Raw genomic sequence first — 19,722 nt, forward strand, 5'->3', positions numbered from 1 at the left:
GGGGGCGCTCTACGCACGACCCCAGGTTTCCCGAGCACGCTCCCTTCCTGCCCGCCTCCGCCCCGCCCGCCGCCAGGGGGCGCCGCAGGCTGTTCAGCGCTGGGCTCGCGTCCCCCGAGCGCCGGCGCGGGCGAGCGGCGGAGGCCGGCCTGCCGGCGGCCATGGACCGCTTCGTGTGGACCAGCGGCCTCCTGGAGATCAACGAGACGCTGGTGATCCAGCAGCGCGGCGTGCGCATCTACGACGGCGAGGAGAAGGTAGAGGCGGCCTCGGGGACGGGTGCGCCGTCTGGCCAGCCTGAGGGGCCTCCGCCCGGGTGCCGGGTCCGCACGCCACGGCGCTTGGGCGGCCGCGCTCAGGGAGCGGCGGGGACGGCAGACGGCTTGGCCGGGTGCCTGCTCCTCGGGCCCGGATCCGGCGCGGTGACGGCGGGCCGCGCCGGGCCGGTGCCTCCTTTGTCCGGCTCGCTGGCCGGGGTGCCTCGCCGAGCCGGGTGCGGCCGGCGGGCGTGCGGTCTGCCCCAGCGAGCGGCGGGCAGTGCCCCGCAGGGGTTTCTGAGAAGCGTGTCCGGGTCTCACTGGTCGCCTTTCCGCCCCCCCCCCCTTTTTTTCTTCCTGGAATGACTTAAGGAAGGAGTCTTGAGCGTTTGTTTAGTGAAGTGATGTGGTAGGCCATGCCTTGTCACCCGGGCGCAAACCTTGGGAGAGGCGCTTGCGAATGGAGACAAGTGTTACTAGCCCGGCGTGAGCGTCTGGTGGAGACTTCCGTCCGACTGTTACCTCCCGGGGAACCGGCTCGGCTCAGCCCGGGCGGCGCCCCGCGGGAAGATCAGTACTCCAGACACGAGCGCTGGGGAACAGGCTGCTTTACTCAGGAGGCAGGCGGCCTGGGAAGACGGTGGACTCACATCCCGAAGCCTATCCTCCCCGTCCCGGCGAAGCCAGAAGGATTTAAAGGGGCGGGGGGGGGGGGCGAGTAGGGGAGAGGGAGGGGTGCTCCGTGCAGGAGAAGCAGGTGCCCTGGCTTTGTCCCAGGTGGACGTGACCCTGAACAGACTTGCTGGCCTCAGCCGCAGCTGTTTGCCAATGCAGTCAGGCCGTATCTTCTTGGGGAAGTTTGGTCCTGATCAGAAAAATGTTCGAAACCCGCTTATTCTAACCAGGATTTTTAGTTTCCAGTAGTTTTCACCTGCTCTCTCATCTTCTTTGTGGTGTTATTGATGAAACTTCCTTCCGTACTTTTGCATTTGTTCCTTGACCCATAGCTTTTCCTGGTCGGTGCTTGCAGAAGCTCGAGGCTTCCTTCCTCCTAGGTCATGGAGGGCAGGGGTTACCCAGCTGTCTACAGGCGCAGCTGACATGACACCGGACCCAGGTGTTCTGCCTCCCTAAGGGCATTTTCCACGTACTGTTTCCTCTCTTATCAAGTCAGGGTCTTTTTCTTAAATAACTTGCTTGGTTTTACTCCATTTCCTGCCTCAGCACTTTGGTTAACTTGATCGCAATTGGGTTTGCATCTCTCGGTCCGAGTGACAAGCTAAATGGTTTTTGAATGAAGGTTACACCCTTGGAACTGTTTTAAATAGGAAGCATAATCAACTTCAGCATTCAGAACTGAATGCTGACAATGATAGATTGGTCTTCAGAAACTCCCCTAAAGACAGTCCATGCTGGAAGTCACACTTTTGCAGAACACCACCCTCTGTTGTATGTAACTCCAGTATGCAAATTAGGAGCATCTTGGCTGGCACATAATACACCTACGTCCGTTTAAGACCATAACAAGTCAAAACCATTAGGACCTGTATATGCAAAACCATTGCTCAATCAGTGAATTCTAGTGTTTCCTTTAAGGTTTTTTTTTTGTTTTTTTGTTTTTGTTTTTGTTTTTGGTTTTGTTTTTGTTTTTTTTTTTTTTGCCTATTTTAATGGACAAGTAGATATAGTTAGCAGAGGATTAACAAAAAAAGTACTGGGAAGAATTTAGTTAAGATCCTTTGATCTCGTCGAGAATTCTTAACTGTTCTAAAGGCTGAGGGTAGTGAGGGAGGAATGTAGGTGTCCTGAAATGGAAGCAGAGCTCTAAGACAAGCTTGCTCACCGCTGTGGTCCCTGAGCTGCATCTAATGAGTCACTTGCTGAGCTGTCCCCAGTGTGACTGAGGGCTAGACTGATTCCTAGGGGGAAGTCCCATGTCCTGGCTTCCTCCATCTGCTGGAAAGCTTCCAGACCTCATGCAGTCTGAAGACTCTAGGAAGCTCCTTATCAGCCTCCAGATCTGGTCAAGTTCCCTTTCAGTGTCTTTCCCTGGCTCCCTTGGTCTAGGACACTCCAGTCCAGACTGCTTAGCCTTCATAGCTTTGCGTCCCAACACGTTCCTCGGGCAGGCATGCACGTGGCTGTCTCATAGGCCAGGTGGACGCTCCTGGAGGGCAGGAAGTGTGCCTTGCTCACCCTTGTATCTTTTGGCTCATCGTGGGTGTGAAATACGTGAAAAAAAAAGAGACCTGAATAATAGGAGTACCTACTATGTGCCAGGAGCTTTACGTACAATCTCATTTAATCCTATTACTGGGCATATGAGGTGAGTATTTTATGGATGAGAAAATAACTCTTAGAAAGTGACTTGCCCACAGAGTTGGTTATCAGGAGAGACAGGAGTTAAATCTCTGTTGATCAGACTCCCAAAGGCTCTGCTTAATTGACTGTGCTACAATGCTTTCACAAATGTAGCAGTCACCAGTGCCAGACTCTTTATGTAATGCTTAATATAGTGAATCCTCCCAAAGATGAGGACACTCAGTTGACAGTTGAGAAAACTGTGACCCATCTGAGGTGACACATTTAGAGTAGACTGGGCTCTTCCCACCGCCCAAGCGTCTCTTGTGAATAAATGAGCACCTGCTTGTTTCTACAGGCACAGTTTTCATGGGCCCGTTATGACCACACAGTATGTTTTCTTAAGTAGCGTAGACAGGTCATTTGTTTAAATTCACAAAAGCTTCTATAGCCTCAGCTAATTTAAATAATAATGGAAGCAGGTTAGCAGCGTATAAAGTGGCAAGTTGGCAGCATGTACTGGGAGACTTAGAAAATGTGTATTTTCTTCCAGCTAGCTGTTTGACTTTTAGGGATTTACCCTTGGGAAGTAATCAGAGATGCATAAACATACAATGAATGACGATGCTCATCTCAGCACTATTATATATATTATATATTATTACATATAGGGAAAATTGGAAGCAATCTCAGTGACCACCGTAGAGTTTTGTTAATTAAAATGGGATATGCCTTAATCAGCATGAGGAATTACTAATGAGAGGCTGCTAACTGAAAAAAGCTACTTATAAACCTACAAATATAATGGCTTCATTTTATTTAAAAATTATTTACACATGCACACACATATACACACACACATACACACACTCTGGCTGGTATGATTATGAGTGATTTCATTTTCTTTTTTAGACTTCCATTTTTTTTTCAAATTTTCTACACTGTATTACTTTTATAAAAGAAAAATGTTAACTAAAAACAAAACAAAACATGGTAAGAGCTTGTCCAGCAAAAGCCTAAGTTACATCAACTTTGAAGTAGTTAAAATTGTTCTAGCTCTGAGTGGCTGGAGCAAACCAGCCTAAACTTGTCTATCAGGTTTAGCTCATAATCCCTTGGAATCCCTGAAGGGAACTATTACACAATATCTTCACTTGGAGCATCAGCGTTACATGCGCACATTGTTAATTGACAGAGTAATGGAATATACTCTGCCTTCAGCTTTAACATACATCCTTATGCTTGAATTTCAGTGCAAGAAAGTGCATCTGCTTAATCAGAACTGTTGTGCTGTAACGTAGCACCAGGTACTCAAGTTGATAAAGTACTTGCTTTTGGAAAAGGGAAATCTTACTCATTGACAAAAAAAGAAGTTTTGAAAATCTCTTTTTTATGTGTATTTATTTATTTATTTATTTTTTTTTCAACGTTTATTTATTTTTGGGACAGAGCGAGACAGAGCATGAACGGGGGAGGGGCAGAGAGAGAGGGCGACACAGAATCGGAAACAGGCTCCAGGCTCTGAGCCATCAGCCCAGAGCCCGACGCGGGGCTCGAACTCACAGACCGCGAGATCGTGACCTGGCTGAAGTCTGACGCTTAACCGACTGCGCCACCCAGGCGCCCCTGTGTATTTATTTTTGAGTGAGCAAGCGAGAGAGAGGAGAGGCAGAGGGTCTGAAGTGGGCTCTGCCCTGACAGCAGCAAGCCCGACGAGGGGCTCGAACTCAGTAATAGCTCATGCATGACCTGAGCCAAAATCATGAGTCAGATGCTTAACTGACTGAGCCACCCAGGTGCCCCTGTATTACAGTTTTTAAAAACATTTTTTACATTTATATTTTGGGTAGGTGATACAATCCCATGACAAAAATTCAAAAACCACAAAAAGTATAAAGTTAAAAGTCTCCCTTTCACCTTTGTCTCTTTGTGACTCAGTTCCCCCTCAGAGGCTAACCAGTGCATCATTCTGGAGAGCTGTGCATATGTATCATGCATAGGTATTTGTATAAATTGTGTTTCCTTTTTTAAGATGTAAGTTTGTAATATGCTATGCATACAGAGTGTTGCATCTCGCTTTTTTCATTTCATCTGTGTGGAGAATTTACCATATTTCATCAATTCTAAATGTCCATTCCCCACCCCCCTCCCCCCCCCCACACACACATTTTAACAACCAGAATCAGGATGCATTTCATAATGAGTGGCATCTTAGATTTTATCAAATACTTTACTATGATAGAGCCTCCTGATTTCTTTGTAATCACTGAGTAGTAGTTCATTGTGTGGATGTACATTTCTCTGTTGATGGGCATTTAACTTATTTCCTATATTTTGCTTTTCACAAACAGCAATGAATAACCTAGTAGTGTATGATTATGCACGTGTGGATTCATCTGTAGATAAATTGGATCAAAGGATATGTGTATTTGTATTTTTGATAGATTAATCTATTGCCCTCAGTGGAGGTTGTGGCTCCCAACAAGGTGTGCAAGTGCTTATTTCGCTAACATTTCACTTGCATGGTGTTACCAAGCTTTTGGACCTCTGCCAATCTCCTGGATGGACTGCCCTCATGTTCTCTTAATTGGCTTTTTTCTTGTTATCTGCAAGGTTGGGCATCTATTAATGTGCTTAAGAGTCATTGTAGTTCCTTTTATGTGAACTTTCTGTTAATAGTCTTTGCCCATTTCTCTGATGGATTACAGGCTATTTTTTAAAAGTGATTTGTAAGAGTACTTTATATGTTACAGAAATTAGCCCTTTGTCTCTGATGTGAGTTTCAGTTATTTTCCCCAGTCTGCCATCTTCGCCTTGGTGTTTTTTTGCTACAAGGAATTTGTGTACGTGTGTGTGGAGTTCACTTTATAAATCTTTGCCTCTAATGCTAATGGGCTTAGTGTTTTTCTTAGAAAGACCTTCTCTTACATTATGTAAAAAAATCTCGGGGCGCCTGGGTGGCTCAGTCGGTTTCAGTACGTGAGTTTGAGCCCTGTGTCGGGCTCTGTGCTGACAGCTCAGAGCCTGGAGCCTGTTTTGGATTCTGTGTCTCCCTCTCTCTCTGCCCCTTCCCTGCTCATGCTCTGTCTCTCTCTGTCTCTCAAAAATGAATAAACGTTAAAAAAATTTTTTTTTAAAAATTCTCTCATTTTTTCTAGTGCTTTTATAATTTTTCTTTTTTTTAACTCTAATATTTGATCTAGAATTTAATTTGGTTAAGTATATTAGGTATAGATCCAACATTATCATTATTATTATTTTTTTTCTCTACTGGAGAACCCAGTTGTCCCAGTGTCATTGATTGAATCTCCAGCCACACTTATTTTTGTAGGTTTATGTCTATTTTCTTATTATTTAAAAATTATTTTAAAAAATTATATGAGTGTTATATACAAATTCAATCTCACGGTAAAAAATTCAATCAGTAATGAAATGGATAGTTTAAAAAAGGGGGCCTTTGCTTCTCTTCTTCCCATTTCCTCACACTTTTTTGAGATAATCATTGTTAACAGATCACTGAGTATTGCATTTATATCTTTTTATACTACGTGTGTGTGTGTGGGGGGGTGTATGTATGTGTAGACACATGCATATATCTCATATGAAGTTTGGGATATGGAGATTATCTCTATTTCTGTCTGATTACATTATATGTAATAGGCTGTAAATTGCTTCTTTCACCACTAACTCTGTCGTATAGTTCTGTGATAGTCCATAGAGCTATACCTCATTCTTCCTAACCTCTGCTTGGATTCCACAGTATGAATGTATCATACTTGATTTAACTACTACCCTATTGTTACTCATTTGGTTGTTTGCAATTTTTTCCTAATTTTATCAGGGCTGTATATATACATATATATATATGTATATATACAGCTTATGAAGCGTATAGCATTGCTTCTCTTTAATTTGTGGTAAGCCTAATTCTCAAATGTTTATTTATATGATTAACTTTTTTGTGTGTAATTTATGAGGAAGAAAATCTGGACTGCATTAAGTGATACATCATTAATATTTTGTGATGATTTTGTCTTTCTAGATAAAATTTGATGCTGGGACGCTCCTTCTTAGTACACACCGACTAATTTGGAGAGATCAGAAAAATCATGTAAGATAAAGGCTTTTTGTCTTTTTTTTTTTAAATCTGTTGTAGGTTTTAAATCCCTGAAGTCTCTTTCTGTCTGTCTGTCTGTCTGTCGGAATTAAACAGATGCAATAAATTTCCATTTTCACGGGGTGCCTGGGTGGCTCAGTTGGTTAAGTGTCCGACTTTGGCTCAGGTCATGATCTCACGGCTCATGAGTTGCAGCCCTGCGTCAGGCTCTCTGCTGACGTCTCAGAGCCTGGAGTCTGCTTCGGATTCTGTGTCTCCCACTCTCTCTGCCCCTCCCCTGCTTGCTCTCTCTCTCTCTCTTTTTCTCTAAAATAAATAATAAAACATTAAAATTTTTTTTTAAATTTCTGTTTTCACGATGTCAAGAAGTGTCTCATATGATCTCTCTGAATGGAGTGCAGATAGAGGAGTTAGAGGCTGTCCTTCATTCAGCTCAGAAAAGTCTATAGTTGCTAAACAGAGAGAGACTTATGGTCACTCCATTTTTAAACACCAGTCAGCCTACTGCATACCTGAATGTTCCGTGTGTAACAGCAGTATTTCTCCCACCTGTTGTCAGGGGTCCTCAAAACAAACTTCCTGACTGAGAATCTGGAGTATGGGTCTGCTGGGAAGTAGATACTTTAACCTAGATACTGAGAAGAATGGCCTCAAAGTCATTCAGCAAGAGGAGAAACCTCCCTGTTTTTTCATTTCTAGGAAGAGAAAACAAGTTCCATGTATAAAGCTATTTTTATTCCAAAGAGCTTTAACTTGAAAGTGTGTGTGTGTGTATGTGCAAATTTCAGTGTTGCCAGTAAATAAGCAATCTGTGTTATTTTCGTAATTGCTGGCCCCCCATCATGACATTTGTATTTTATAGGCAAAGTATATACTGTACTGAGGCTCTTTAAAGGCCACTAACTATTATAAAATCTGACTCTTTTTAGCCCCAAGAATCAATCTCCTTTCATGGGGATATTGACCTTGTTGGTAAGGCACACCCTAGAACTGTTAATGTTGTCTAATTCTTTTACTTTTTATTTATTTATTAAAAAAAATTTTTTTAATGTTTATTTTTGAGAGAGAGAGAGACAGAGCATGAGTGGGGAGGGACAGAGAGAGAGGGAGACACAGAACAGGTGTCTCACCCATATAGAATGACCCATATAGAACCACAGAATCACCCATATAGAACACTCCAGGTTTTGATTTACCTGTTCTGGTTTTTTTTGTCTTCTCTATAAGAATATATATAAAAAGTTTTCATATAAGTAGTGCTTTTAAAAAGATGTACCTACTGTAAAAACAAAGGTAGATATAGTTTTTTTTTTAAAAAAAACCTTTTTTATGTTTATTTCTTTTTGACACAGAGAGAGACAGAGTGTGAGTAGGGGAAGGGCAGAGAGAGAGGGAGACACAGGATCTGAAGCAGGCTCCAGGCTCTGAGCCCTCAGCACAGAGCCCGATGCGGGGCTCGAACCCACAAGCTGTGAGATCATGACCTGAGCCGAAGTTGGATGCTTAACCAACTGAGCCACCCAGGCGCCCCATTTAAAAAAAATTTTTTTTAATGTTTATTTATTTTTGAGACAGAGAGAGACAGAGCATGAGTGGGGGAAGGGCAGAGAGAGAGGGAGAACAGTTTCTCTTCAACCTCTTGTGTTCTTCTATGCAGCAAAATGCCACCACAGTACTGTTTCATTCAGTTTTTCTTCAGTTTACTTAAGGACTAAATTCATATTATAATTTTTAAAATTGTTTTTATTATTAAGTACCTTAAAGGTATATGATGCTATATTAAATGCTATAAAACAAGGATTTCTGATGAGTCTTTTTTTTTGTAATGTTTATTCTTGAGACAGAGAGAGAGAGAGTGTGCAAGTGAAGGAGGGACAGGGAGAGAGAGGGAGACACAGAATCCGAAGCAGGCTCTAGGCTCTGAACTGTCAGCAGAGAGCCTGACCCGGTGCTCAAACTCACAAACGTGAGATCATGACCTGAGCCAAAGTTGGACGCTTAACCGACTGAGCCATCCAGGTACCCCCTCTGATGAGTCTGAAGAGTCATATTTTCTGATGATTTCCTCCTAGGAGTGCTGCATGGCCATTCCTCTTTCCCAGATTGTGTTCATTGAAGAACAGGCAGCTGGAATTGGGAAAAGGTGAGGTGTTATATACTGCAGTCTTTTCACAAAAAACATTCCAGTCAAGCTATTATTATTAGCCTGGTAGATATATTGCTGTGCCATGACTTCATATGTGGGAGTGAACCTAATGATTGTGGTTTGGGGCTTTGTAAATAGTGGTCATTGGTCAGGAGCTCCCCTAAGAAGGTGTTTTCCTACATTAAACTCATGGGTAAATGGAAGTCATTCTTAAAACACAAATCAAGTACCAAGGTTTGCTATATAATATCCTTGGATCAAAATAAATCAATGTCAGCCAGCTGTCACTGCATGTATTTCCACAAACATTTGCTTTTGCACCTCTGTGTATGTAGTACTTAAAATCAGAAAGGACTCATCTGAGAAAAATGACTGACTTTACTTCACTTTCTTTTTAAAAAAATTTTTTTAATGTTTATTGATTTTTGAGAGAGACAGAGAGCCAGAGTGGGGGAGGGGCAGAGAGAGAAAGAGAGGGAGACATAGAATCCAAAACAGGCTCCAGGCTCTGAGCTGTCAGTACAGAGCCCCATGCGGGGCTCAAACTCGGGAGCGGCGAGATCATGACCTAGGCCAGAGTTGGACACTTAACCAACTGAGCCACCCAGGTGCCCCTTACTCCCATTTCTAGTTGATCATTAAGTTTCTCCACTTTGACTTTTTCACATATAGAAAGTATCATAGAAGTATCATAATAGTATCATAGAATAGAAGTATCATAACAGTTATTGTCAAAAATGGGACATTTATAAAAGTAATAGGGGGTGCTGTTTATAATTGGACCAAGGAAGCATAAAATGGGGACTGTTTTAGGCAAACCAGGACATGTGATCACCCTGGTTTAAAGTCACACGTTCAAATGTTTCTGTTTAATCAAGTACATAAAAAATTCTGGGTTTATTTTTTCAGTACATGTAATTGAGGGCAGTTATGAACAAATATCGCTGATAACTTTTTTTTTCCATGTGGGCCCATCTTGAGCATTAGTATAGTTAACTTCAGTAGAGGTTAAATGAATGTTGAACTCCACTAGAAATGCAATGTGTCCCTTAATTATAATGTAGCTAGCGTGAAAGATTGCTTATTTGACATAAAAGAAATTGACCAACATTTCAAAAAAATTAATAAAGGCATAGATTTTTAGAGTAGGCTATTTCTCTAATTTCTGTTTTTCCCCTCGTCATTTGTCTCCATCTCTTTAAGTTCTTTTTTTTCAAATGGAGGTATAATTACATATAGCATTGTATGACTTAGGTGTACAACATAATGATTCAATATTTGTATGTATTACTTTTCTTAAGTTCTACAAAGTAAAACTTTAAGGTGTTCCAGATCATTTGAATTTTCCTCTGCTGTCTTCCAAGGGAATCTAAACTGTAACAAAAATATTTAAAATATTTACTTTCCCATTAGTGTCTTATTTTTAACCATGTCCAGTGGGTAAGAATTTAATAATATGCCAGGTTAACTTTTCTCAAACATTCTCTTTAGTTCTCATCTCTTCCCTCCCAAGCAATTACCATATTTCATTGATTCAAAGATACACACACACACACACACACACACACACACACACACACACACATATATTTATCGTTTCACCTTTTAACATCTCATAACCTGGGGCGTGTGGGTGGCTCAGTCGGTTGAGCGTCCGATTCTTGATTTCAGCTCAGGTCATGATCCCACGGTAGTGGGATTGAGCCTTGTGTCAGGCTCCGTGCTAAGCATGGAGTCTGCTTAAGATTCATTCTTCCTCTGTCTCTCTCTCTTCTCTCCCCCTCTGACCCTCCCACACACATGGTGCTATCTCTTAAAAAAAAAACACACCAAAACACCAAACATCTCATAACCCAAGATGCTTCTTTGATTTGGTGGTTTTTAAACTTGAAATATGGCAATTGAATGACCTGTGAAATGAATATACTTAAAAACTGGCCTGAATATTTTATGCTGACTTTGGGATTTTTAACCTTCATTTGACAAAAGGCTCTAAGCTAGGTATCCAGGATACTTTGACTGAGTGCTTTGGTTTTGTTAATTTTCGGAAGAAGATTGTTTATTGAGCGGGCTGGGGGAAAAAGTGGAAAAAGGCTTATAAAATTGAACAAATATAGTGATATTTTTATTAGCATAGAACATAATGGTAGTCATAAAGATTATGGTAGTTTGTGTTTCTAGAGCAGCAACATTTTGAGAATTGTTTTTGCTCTTGGATTATCTTCTAGATCATGCTGTTGATTGAATGGCATTTTCCAAAAATTATACTGTAGAATGTTAGTTTTGGACAGAGTTTTAACAAAATGTCAGCTGGCCAGTTTTATACAGATAAGTTTTCACATTTTGTTTTCAAATGAGTAAGGTAGTATGCTTTGGCAGAAATTAGAGGCCCCCCTGGTAACCTCTGGGGATGATTCTGTCCATGGAAAACCCTAATCATAAGCCAACGTAATGAACTATCCCAAATTTTACAAACTTATTTTGAACTTATTTTTGAAACCACCTTCTGAATTAATCTATAGAACTAGTAACTTGAATGTCTTGGTTCGTAGCTTATAAATTATAAGTAGAGGTATTTTTGAAAGGTTCATTAATACTGATGTAATAAAAAATATAGAATTCCTTTCAAGATGTCCCTTGTTTCTACATGAAATTTAAAAGTGAACTGAAATATATTAAAGGTTATGAAAATAGAATTAGTGATGCTTAAAGGTGATTAAATTCATTACATTTATTCCTTAGTGCCAAAATAGTGGTTCATCTTCACCCTGCTCCACCCAACAAAGAACCTGGTCCTTTCCAGAGTAGTAAGAACTCCTACATCAAACTCTCCTTCAAGGAACATGGCCAGATTGAGGTGAGCTTTTTTATGCATAAAATTGGACTAGAAATGTGTACTTGTGTGTATTTTTATTGTTTGTTAATACGATGGAAATCCGTATTGTACAACATACCAGGTTTCACCATATTTTTACAACAAAATTTTTCTAATAGATTAAGCCTTATCAGTAGAAAAATGAAGTTTAGGTTCCAGTGAGAACAGGAAGCAGGAGGGTGTGGTCACAAGGAAAACCCAGAAGCTGGCAATATGCTAAGTCATGCTATTAGGCCACTAGTAGACTTTTCAGTGGTTTGGTTAAGGAGGCAGAGTATAATGCAGTGAAATGTTAAACTATCTTGGTATCTGATAGCTCATCAGCCTTAAATCAGGCAGTCTTTCTTTACTGACTCCATATAGATCTAATCACTTACCTACTTACTCCATGATATGATAGTTTACAGGTTCTGATTAGTAAGTGACTATATAAGTATTCCTCAGACATTTACAAGGGTATGTTTATCTCCCCCATTGGTATCCTAAATTATTTATGTTTTTTTTTTTCTATAACCCCTCACCGAGTGCTCCTCACACAGTAGGCACTAAGCAAATATAAGTGACTAATTGCAGTCATGCTCACTGTTGGTAAAAAATATAGTTGATTTTCTGTGGGTGTAGTGATATTTTGGCTCTCATTTCTGGCTTCACATTTTAACTAGACAAATTATTCTCCGCTTCCTTCATGGATAATGGTTGTATATTTTTCTTGGCACTCTGTCTGTTTCACTATAGATTGAAAACAATCCACATATGCAGGATTGTTTAAAGTAAGTCTATTTATTCATTGTCACTCATCTCTTTGTTGAGAATAGCTCACTTAAATAGAAGGTCCGTTTCTTTCTTTCTTTTTTTTTTTTTCCTTTGTGCTTTCTGAAGCTGATCCAAGAAGAGAACTTCCTTTGGTTTCTTTTGATGTCTCTGAGAATTCTAGGCTTTTTGCAATGACTGAACAGACCTTTCAACTAAAGAAATGTTAAGTAATAATTTGTATAAGGATACTATAACCTGACTGACTCATTTAAAGTGTATGTATGTGCGCAACAGTTTTATAGGCGTTTGTCTGAGGAAATGACACAGAGAAGATGGGAGAATATGCCAGTTTCCCAAGCTTTACCGACAAATAGAGGACCCCAGGTATTGTTGAAACTATTTCTTAACCCAATGTTTTCAATTCTGTACTTGCATCTTCATTAAGGGAAAAGATTTCTATGATTATAGAACTTGTGAGAAACAAAATGGTACTCTGATAAAACCTTTATTTTCAGAGAACCTAGTTTAGTGCTCTGCACATGGTAGATACTTAGCAAAAACAAATGACTACTTACCAGAGTAACTCTTGGGGTGGTCACAGTTAGATTCCATTCACTACATTCTGTTCTTCATAATCAGTCTGGCATCAGAGAACAGACAGTGCCTCTAGGTGATGTTTTTCAGACCAGTCTAAATTAACCACCAACTGTGGACAGACACTCAAATGTGTGAAAGTACTTTGTGTAATAACTGTCAAATACCAGAATTTTTAACCATAATTTCTTGCATGTTTGAGACCCTATTAAATATGATACGTATATAATAGTTTACCAAAGAACAAAAATGAATTTAATTTCTATCTAAAATACAGAGTAAAATATGCCAGTTATTGTATATACAGTTTTTTTTTTTAATATTGATTTGAAGATCACTATGTATGACAAGAAACTGACAAATATTTTGAAAGGAAACTAGATGTAATTGTATGCTGTTTTTCTTTGGTTCTTTGTGGGTCCTTTTCCACCATTGAAAACACATTGTGGTGGGTTGCAAAAGATTGTGTCCTTCCTATTTTGTATGTTTTATTTTCTACTTTTGTTTCTCAGCCAGGAAGAATAAGGGCTGTGGGAATTGTAGGCATTGAAAGGAAGTTGGAAGAAAAAAGGAAAGAAACTGACAAAAACATTTCTGAGGTAACTCTTAACATAAGTTCCGGTCAGCTGTCTTTTTCAGCCATTTGTGTTTATTCTTTTGGATGTAGCTGATGACTAATTCCGTTCTGTATATTGGAATATATTTAGTTTGCCTGAAGCCACAGTCTCTTATTCCAGGTCTTCTTCTGGTTGGCATAATTTAGCCAAACCATGTTGTAAAAATCCTTTTCCAAAAAGAAATAAAAACAGTGCAAATTTGTTTTCTCTGATGTTAGAAAACATGGTGTGTTGTGTAAGTTTTAAAGTGTAGATGGAATTGATTGGATAATACTGCTAATGAATTCAGGGTCCTCTGTATAATTATTTTGGCTGTTTGGTTAACTTAGTTGAGGGAAAAATGCTGTTCTGTGGCTGTTAACCTGGTTAGATACCACACAGCTTTATGCTGATGACCACTCGGGGACCAGACACAGAGATAGTAAGAATGGCTCAAACCAGTCCGTTATTTCCACTAGGAGAACAACGCTGAGCATGCGCATTACAGTGTTTTTATGAGGAAGTTCAAGTGAAAGGGGAAGAATTCTAATTAAGGAAACCAGTTATGCATATTAGACTCTGTGGTTAGTTAATACATCTGAACATACCATTTGTTTTCCTGTGTTTATATAAAGATGGTCTCGGATTTTTATGAAATTACTCTATGAAGTAATTCTTTAGTTTTTAATAATAGTTTATAAGTTAAATCCCATTGACTAGTGCTGTTCATAGAATTTCAAGGATGTGTATCAGTCACATAAAGTCTAAACTGCAAATAGTTATTGAATACCTGTATTAATCAAGATTCTCCACAGAGAGAGGATCTCTTTTGCACTGCTGGTGGGAATGCAAACTGGTGCAGCCACTCTGGAAAACAGTATGGAGGTTCCTCAAAAAATTAAAAATAGAACTACCCTGTGACCCAGCAATGGCACTACTAGGTATTTATCCAAGGGATACAGGTGTGCTGTTTCGAAGGGGCACATGCACCCCCATGTTTATAGCAGCACTATCAACAATAGCCAAAGTATGGAAAGAGCCCAAATGTCCATCGATGGATGAATGGCTAAAGAAGGTGTGTGTGTGTGTGTGTCTGTGTGTGTATATACACACAGACACACAGACACACACAGACACACACACACACACAATGGAGTATTAGCAATCAAAAAGAATGAAATCTTGCCATTTGCAACTATGTGGATGGAACTAGAGGGTATTATGCTAAGCGAAATTAGAGAAAGACAAGTATCATATGACTTCACTCATATGAGGACTTCAAGACACAGAACAGATGAACACAAGGAAAGGGAAGCAAAAATAATATAAAAACAGGGAGGGGGACAAAACGTAAGAGACTCTTAAATACGGAGAACAAACAGAGGGTTACAGGAAGGGTTGTGGGAGGGGGGATGGGCTAAATGGGTAAGGGACATTAAGGAATCTACTGAAATCATTGTTGCACTATTCACTAACTAACTTGGATGTAAATTTAAAAAATAAAGAAAAGATTCTCCAGAGGGAAAAAAACAATAGGAGATATATAGATGTAGATATCAACATATACCTTTATATACATCTATCTTTCCATACACAGACACACACACAGACGTTTAAATTTTCTTTTAATGTTTATTTACTTTTGAGAGGGAGGGTAGGGGCAGAGAGAGAAGACATAGAATCGGAAGCAGGCTGCAGGCTCTGAGCTGTCAGCACAGAGCTGGAACTCATGGACTGTGAGATCATGACCTGAGCTGAAGTTGGACATTTAATTGACTGAGCTACCCAGGTGCCCCCAAAGACATTTAATATAAGAAATTGGCTTGTTTGATTGTGGGGATTGAGAAATCCCACAGTCTGCCAACTGCAAGCTGGTGACCCAGGAAAGTTGGTGATACAAATTCTAATCTGAGTCCGAAGGCCTGCGAACCAGGAGCACTGACAGTTTAGGTCTAGTCCAAGGGCAGGGTAAGACTGCTGTCTTGTCTTAAGCAGTCAGGCAGAGAAAGAAAACGTGAGTTCTCCTTTCGACCTTTTGTTCCTTCAGACTCTCAGTGGATTGGGTGATGCCCGCCCAGAGTGAGGAGGGCAGTTGTGCTTAAGTCTACCATTTCAAATGCTGACCTCATCTAGAAACATCCTCACAGACACATCAATAACGTCAAAACCTGGGAATCTCATCATCTGATCAAGTCGGCATGTAAAATTAACTATCATAGTACCAATTCTTGGCCCACTAAATTGAAAATATAGATTATCATTGAGAAACCAAGGTCATTTGGCCTAGTAAGTGCCCATGGTCTAGGTTTTGCTGATCTCACATTTATGGTAAAGTTGTACGTGTTCCTCGGCTCTATGTATTTCCTGCAAATTGGCAGCTGGATCCAGAGGCTTCATCCGACTTCTCCTTGATCCCTTTGATAAGATTAGGGTGATACTGTATTCTTTCCTCAGGAGGCACATCATGTCTTTGTTGATGTTGTCAGCAGCTGTTCATGTTCGGTGCATAGATCTTTTGGTTCTTTGGTGGTTACAAATGGCAATATTTTAGGATTTATTTTTTATTTATTAGTTGAAATCCTTTTTGAAGAGCTGCTTCCCTTCATCTATTTGACTACTCATATGGGGCAAGATAAATGACTTTTTCTTTATCATCAGCATAATGAATTGGTTCCTTATCCTCTAATGGCAACTCATTGGAATTTTTTACATATTATTGTGAACTCATAAATTGTAACATATTTGGTGGGTTTCAATCAATTACAATTATTATCCTGTTTAAAGCCCACATTGTCCCATCTTTGGCCAGTGGGAGCCTCTTTAGGTTGGCCCCTTAGTATTTTTGATGTGACCTGGTGGACTTTGATAGCTTCCTTACTATTTGATGTGACAAAAGTTCCAGAACTATCTTGTATGTTTCCTGCCCCAGATCTGGAATCAATCATTACCTAAGAATCTCTGTTTGTTTTGTTTTGTTTTAGTGGTAAATTATATTTTAAAACACAATCTGCCTGCTAGGACTCTATCTCTGCTGGGCTGATCTTTATTTATTTCTAGTCCTTTTTAGTGGAAAGAGCTAGGTGTTTGTTTGTTTATTTGTTTGAGTACAAGTGCCTCATAAGGTCATAGTGATACTTCCTGTTCAAAGTCAGGATACCACTACCAAATAATTACTAAAACAGTTAAAAAGATTGTGTGTGTGTGTGTATGTGAACTCCCCATTATTCCCAATTTTAAACATAGATGTGCAGTATCTGAAGATTCAGCCACTGGGTGCACTCTCTCCGCTCTGGCTCTCAGTGAGTCCTAGTTGTACAGGTAACTATGTGTGACACCACCAGTCCTGATGTGGACCTCCCTCCAGTAGATTTTTCAGAAGTGCTCACGGGAACAGTATTCCCTGAGTTCTGGCATGTTTGTATCCCTTGTACATGAAGTCATTTGGTGGATTTAAAATCCTTGGCTCACGTGTTCTTTCCTTGAGTGCCTTTAATCGGTTGCTTTCAGTTTTGTGTCTGGCATGAAGTGCTGCTGTCGAAGAGGGAGGCTAATCTAATTCTTCACCACCTTAAAAGTCAGTATTTTTCCTAGATGTCCAAAGGCTTTTTTCCCCCCTTTTTTAGAAAGCCCAGTAATTTTAGCAGAATGTCAATGTGTTAGTCATTCTGGGTTGTTATTTTCAGGTACACGGGACGCTTTCAGAATTCGGTTCCAGAAACTGTTTCTTTTATTTTTTATTTTTTATTTTTTTTAATTTTTTTTTCAACGTTTTTTTTTTATTTATTTATGGGACAGAGACAGAGACAGAGCATGAACGGGGGAGGGGCAGAGAGAGAGGGAGACACAGAATCGGAAACAGGCTCCAGGCTCCGAGCCATCAGCCCAGAGCCTGACGCGGGGCTCGAACTCATGGACCGTGAGATCGTGACCTGGCTGAAGTCGGACGCTTAACCGACTGCGCCACCCAGGCGCCCCAGAAACTGTTTCTTTTAATTTCAGGGAGTTTTTTTTCAATTTTATAGCTTTTAATAATTGCTTTTAATTTTTCTTCGGTGACTTCTGTTAGCTGTATGCTGGAGCTCTACTGCCTAGCTTTACTGCTCGCAACTTTCTTTCAGACCCTTTTTATCTCTTTCATTTCTGTTTCATTTAGAAGATTTCCCTCTTTTTAAACTTTTGTTTCTCTTAATATACTATCTGTTGTGTTTATTCACTTTTGCGTTCTGTCTAATATAGTCATTATTTCTGAATTGATTTTTTAAAAATTCTTTCATGAATCCTGTCACCTCATTTCTGACTTATTTTGTCTACTCATGGCTTGTGTCATTTTATTAACGTCTTTTAGCTCATGTTGAAATAAAAGGTTATTTGATCCGATCTATGAGCATGTCAGTCTGGCTTGCTTTTATTGTCTGTAATGTTACTCTCCTTATTTTCTTTTTTCTCATAATAACTTTGTGTGGCATTTGACCTTGCTGCTTGGCTGTTGCTATTTTTCTTTTCTTTTTTTTTGAAACAGCTCTTTTTATTTGTAAAGCTTATTACTCATTTAGAGAGAGTGTGAGCAGGGAAGGGGCAGAGAGAGAGGGAGAGAGAATCCCAAGCAGGCTCCGCACTGTCAGCGCAGAGCCTGATACAGGGCTTGATTCAGAAACCATGAGATCACGACCTGAGCCGAAGTCAGATGCTTAACTGACTGAGCCATCCAGGCGCCCCTGCTGTACTATTTTTTACGTTAAATTAGTTTTGCTGCCCTTTCAGAGAAAGGCCTAGTGTCGGGTAGCTGGTCTTATTCCACAGAGCCCACTTTCCTTCTGTGTTGATGCATTATTAAAAACGGTGGTGGCCTGCTTTCTGGTTTCCTGGCCCTATTCCCTTCCTCTGTTTTTTATCTGGACCTTTCTTCCCCCCTTCGTCTCTCTCTTTTTTTTTTTTTTTTAAGTTTATTTATTTATTTTGAGAAAGAGAGCGTGCAAGAGCAAGGGTGGGGCAGAGAGAAAGGGAGAGAGAGAATCCTAAGTAGGCTCTGTGCCGACAGCACAGAGCCCCACTTGGGGCTCCATCCCACACTCTGCGAGACCATGACCTGAGCTGAAATCGAGTCAGTCCCTTAACCGACTAAGCCACCCAGGCACCCCTATCTTGAGGTTATTATAGCTATTTTGTCATTTAGTTTTATAGTATATGCTGCCTATGGGTTTTTGGTTTTGAGATCTAGTTGCGCTGTCTTGTTTCATGTTAAGATTTAGAGAGATTAAAAAACTATGCTGCCATAGCCACCATCTTTCCAGAATCTTTAAATTCATAAAATTCCAGCATTTTGGCATTAAAGGGGTTTTTTCTATCCAGAGAAGTAATCATCTCAGAGCTAGTGACTAGATTCAGAACCAGGGTTATGAGAACTCAGTCTTCTGATTTGCAGACAAGTGTAGTCGACTGCATCATAGCTACTCTCTTTATCATTCAGAAGGTACTATCACTGCTCTCTTTCAGTGACATTTACTGTCATCCTTTTGTGTGACACTTTTGGAGATGGCACGGAGCAGTGAACTAATTTTGAATTAGTATTCTTCTGAATTGTGCCATACCAATTTGGTGTTCAAAATAATGTTTTTCTTGGGGCGCCTGGGTGGCTTAGTCGGTTAAGCATCGAACTTCTGCTCAGGTCATGATCTCACGGTTTTGTGAGTTCGAGCCCCATGTCGGGCTCTGCGCGGATGGTGCAGAGCCTGCTTGGGATTCTGTGTCTCTGTCCCTGCCCCACTCATTCTGTCTCTCTCTAAATAAATAAACTTAAAAATTTTTTTAAATTAAAAAAACCCAAAATAATGTTTTTCTTAATTTATGAAATGCTGCTGTGTTTCAATCTAATTTCCATGGAGTTGCATAGCTCAAAGGATTCAATACAGTCATCGTGCTCGTTCATGCAGGTCAGTGATTTATTCAGCAGGTGGTCCTTGCTCTCCACTTTGTGCAAGCCCTGCATCAGGTTGATGTTTTAGATATTGTGATGATGCACCAGACAGGCAAGCAAACAGGCATTCTCTACAGCAGGAGAAATGCTGCGTTAGAGAAAATGGCGG

General features: G+C 40.4%; 1 protein-coding gene across 1 annotated transcript in view; it reads left to right on the forward strand.

The window, feature by feature from the left end:
• The first annotated feature begins 101 nt into the window (after positions 1–101).
• VPS36 (vacuolar protein sorting 36 homolog) overlaps positions 102–19,722 on the forward strand; it is a 29,964-nt gene continuing 10,343 nt past the window's right edge. Inside the window, exons 1-6 of the mRNA XM_086712907.1 lie at positions 102–257; positions 6,601–6,669; positions 8,748–8,818; positions 11,564–11,678; positions 12,744–12,833; positions 13,556–13,642. Coding sequence (XP_086569033.1) covers positions 162–257; positions 6,601–6,669; positions 8,748–8,818; positions 11,564–11,678; positions 12,744–12,833; positions 13,556–13,642 — 528 coding nt within the window. The 5' untranslated portion in view covers positions 102–161. The remainder of the gene's footprint in view (positions 258–6,600; positions 6,670–8,747; positions 8,819–11,563; positions 11,679–12,743; positions 12,834–13,555; positions 13,643–19,722) is intronic.

This window comes from Puma concolor, chromosome A1 (genome assembly GCF_028749965.1).
Source record: "Puma concolor isolate L17-30 chromosome A1, mPumCon1.1.hap2, whole genome shotgun sequence".
NCBI lineage: Eukaryota > Metazoa > Chordata > Mammalia > Carnivora > Felidae > Puma > Puma concolor.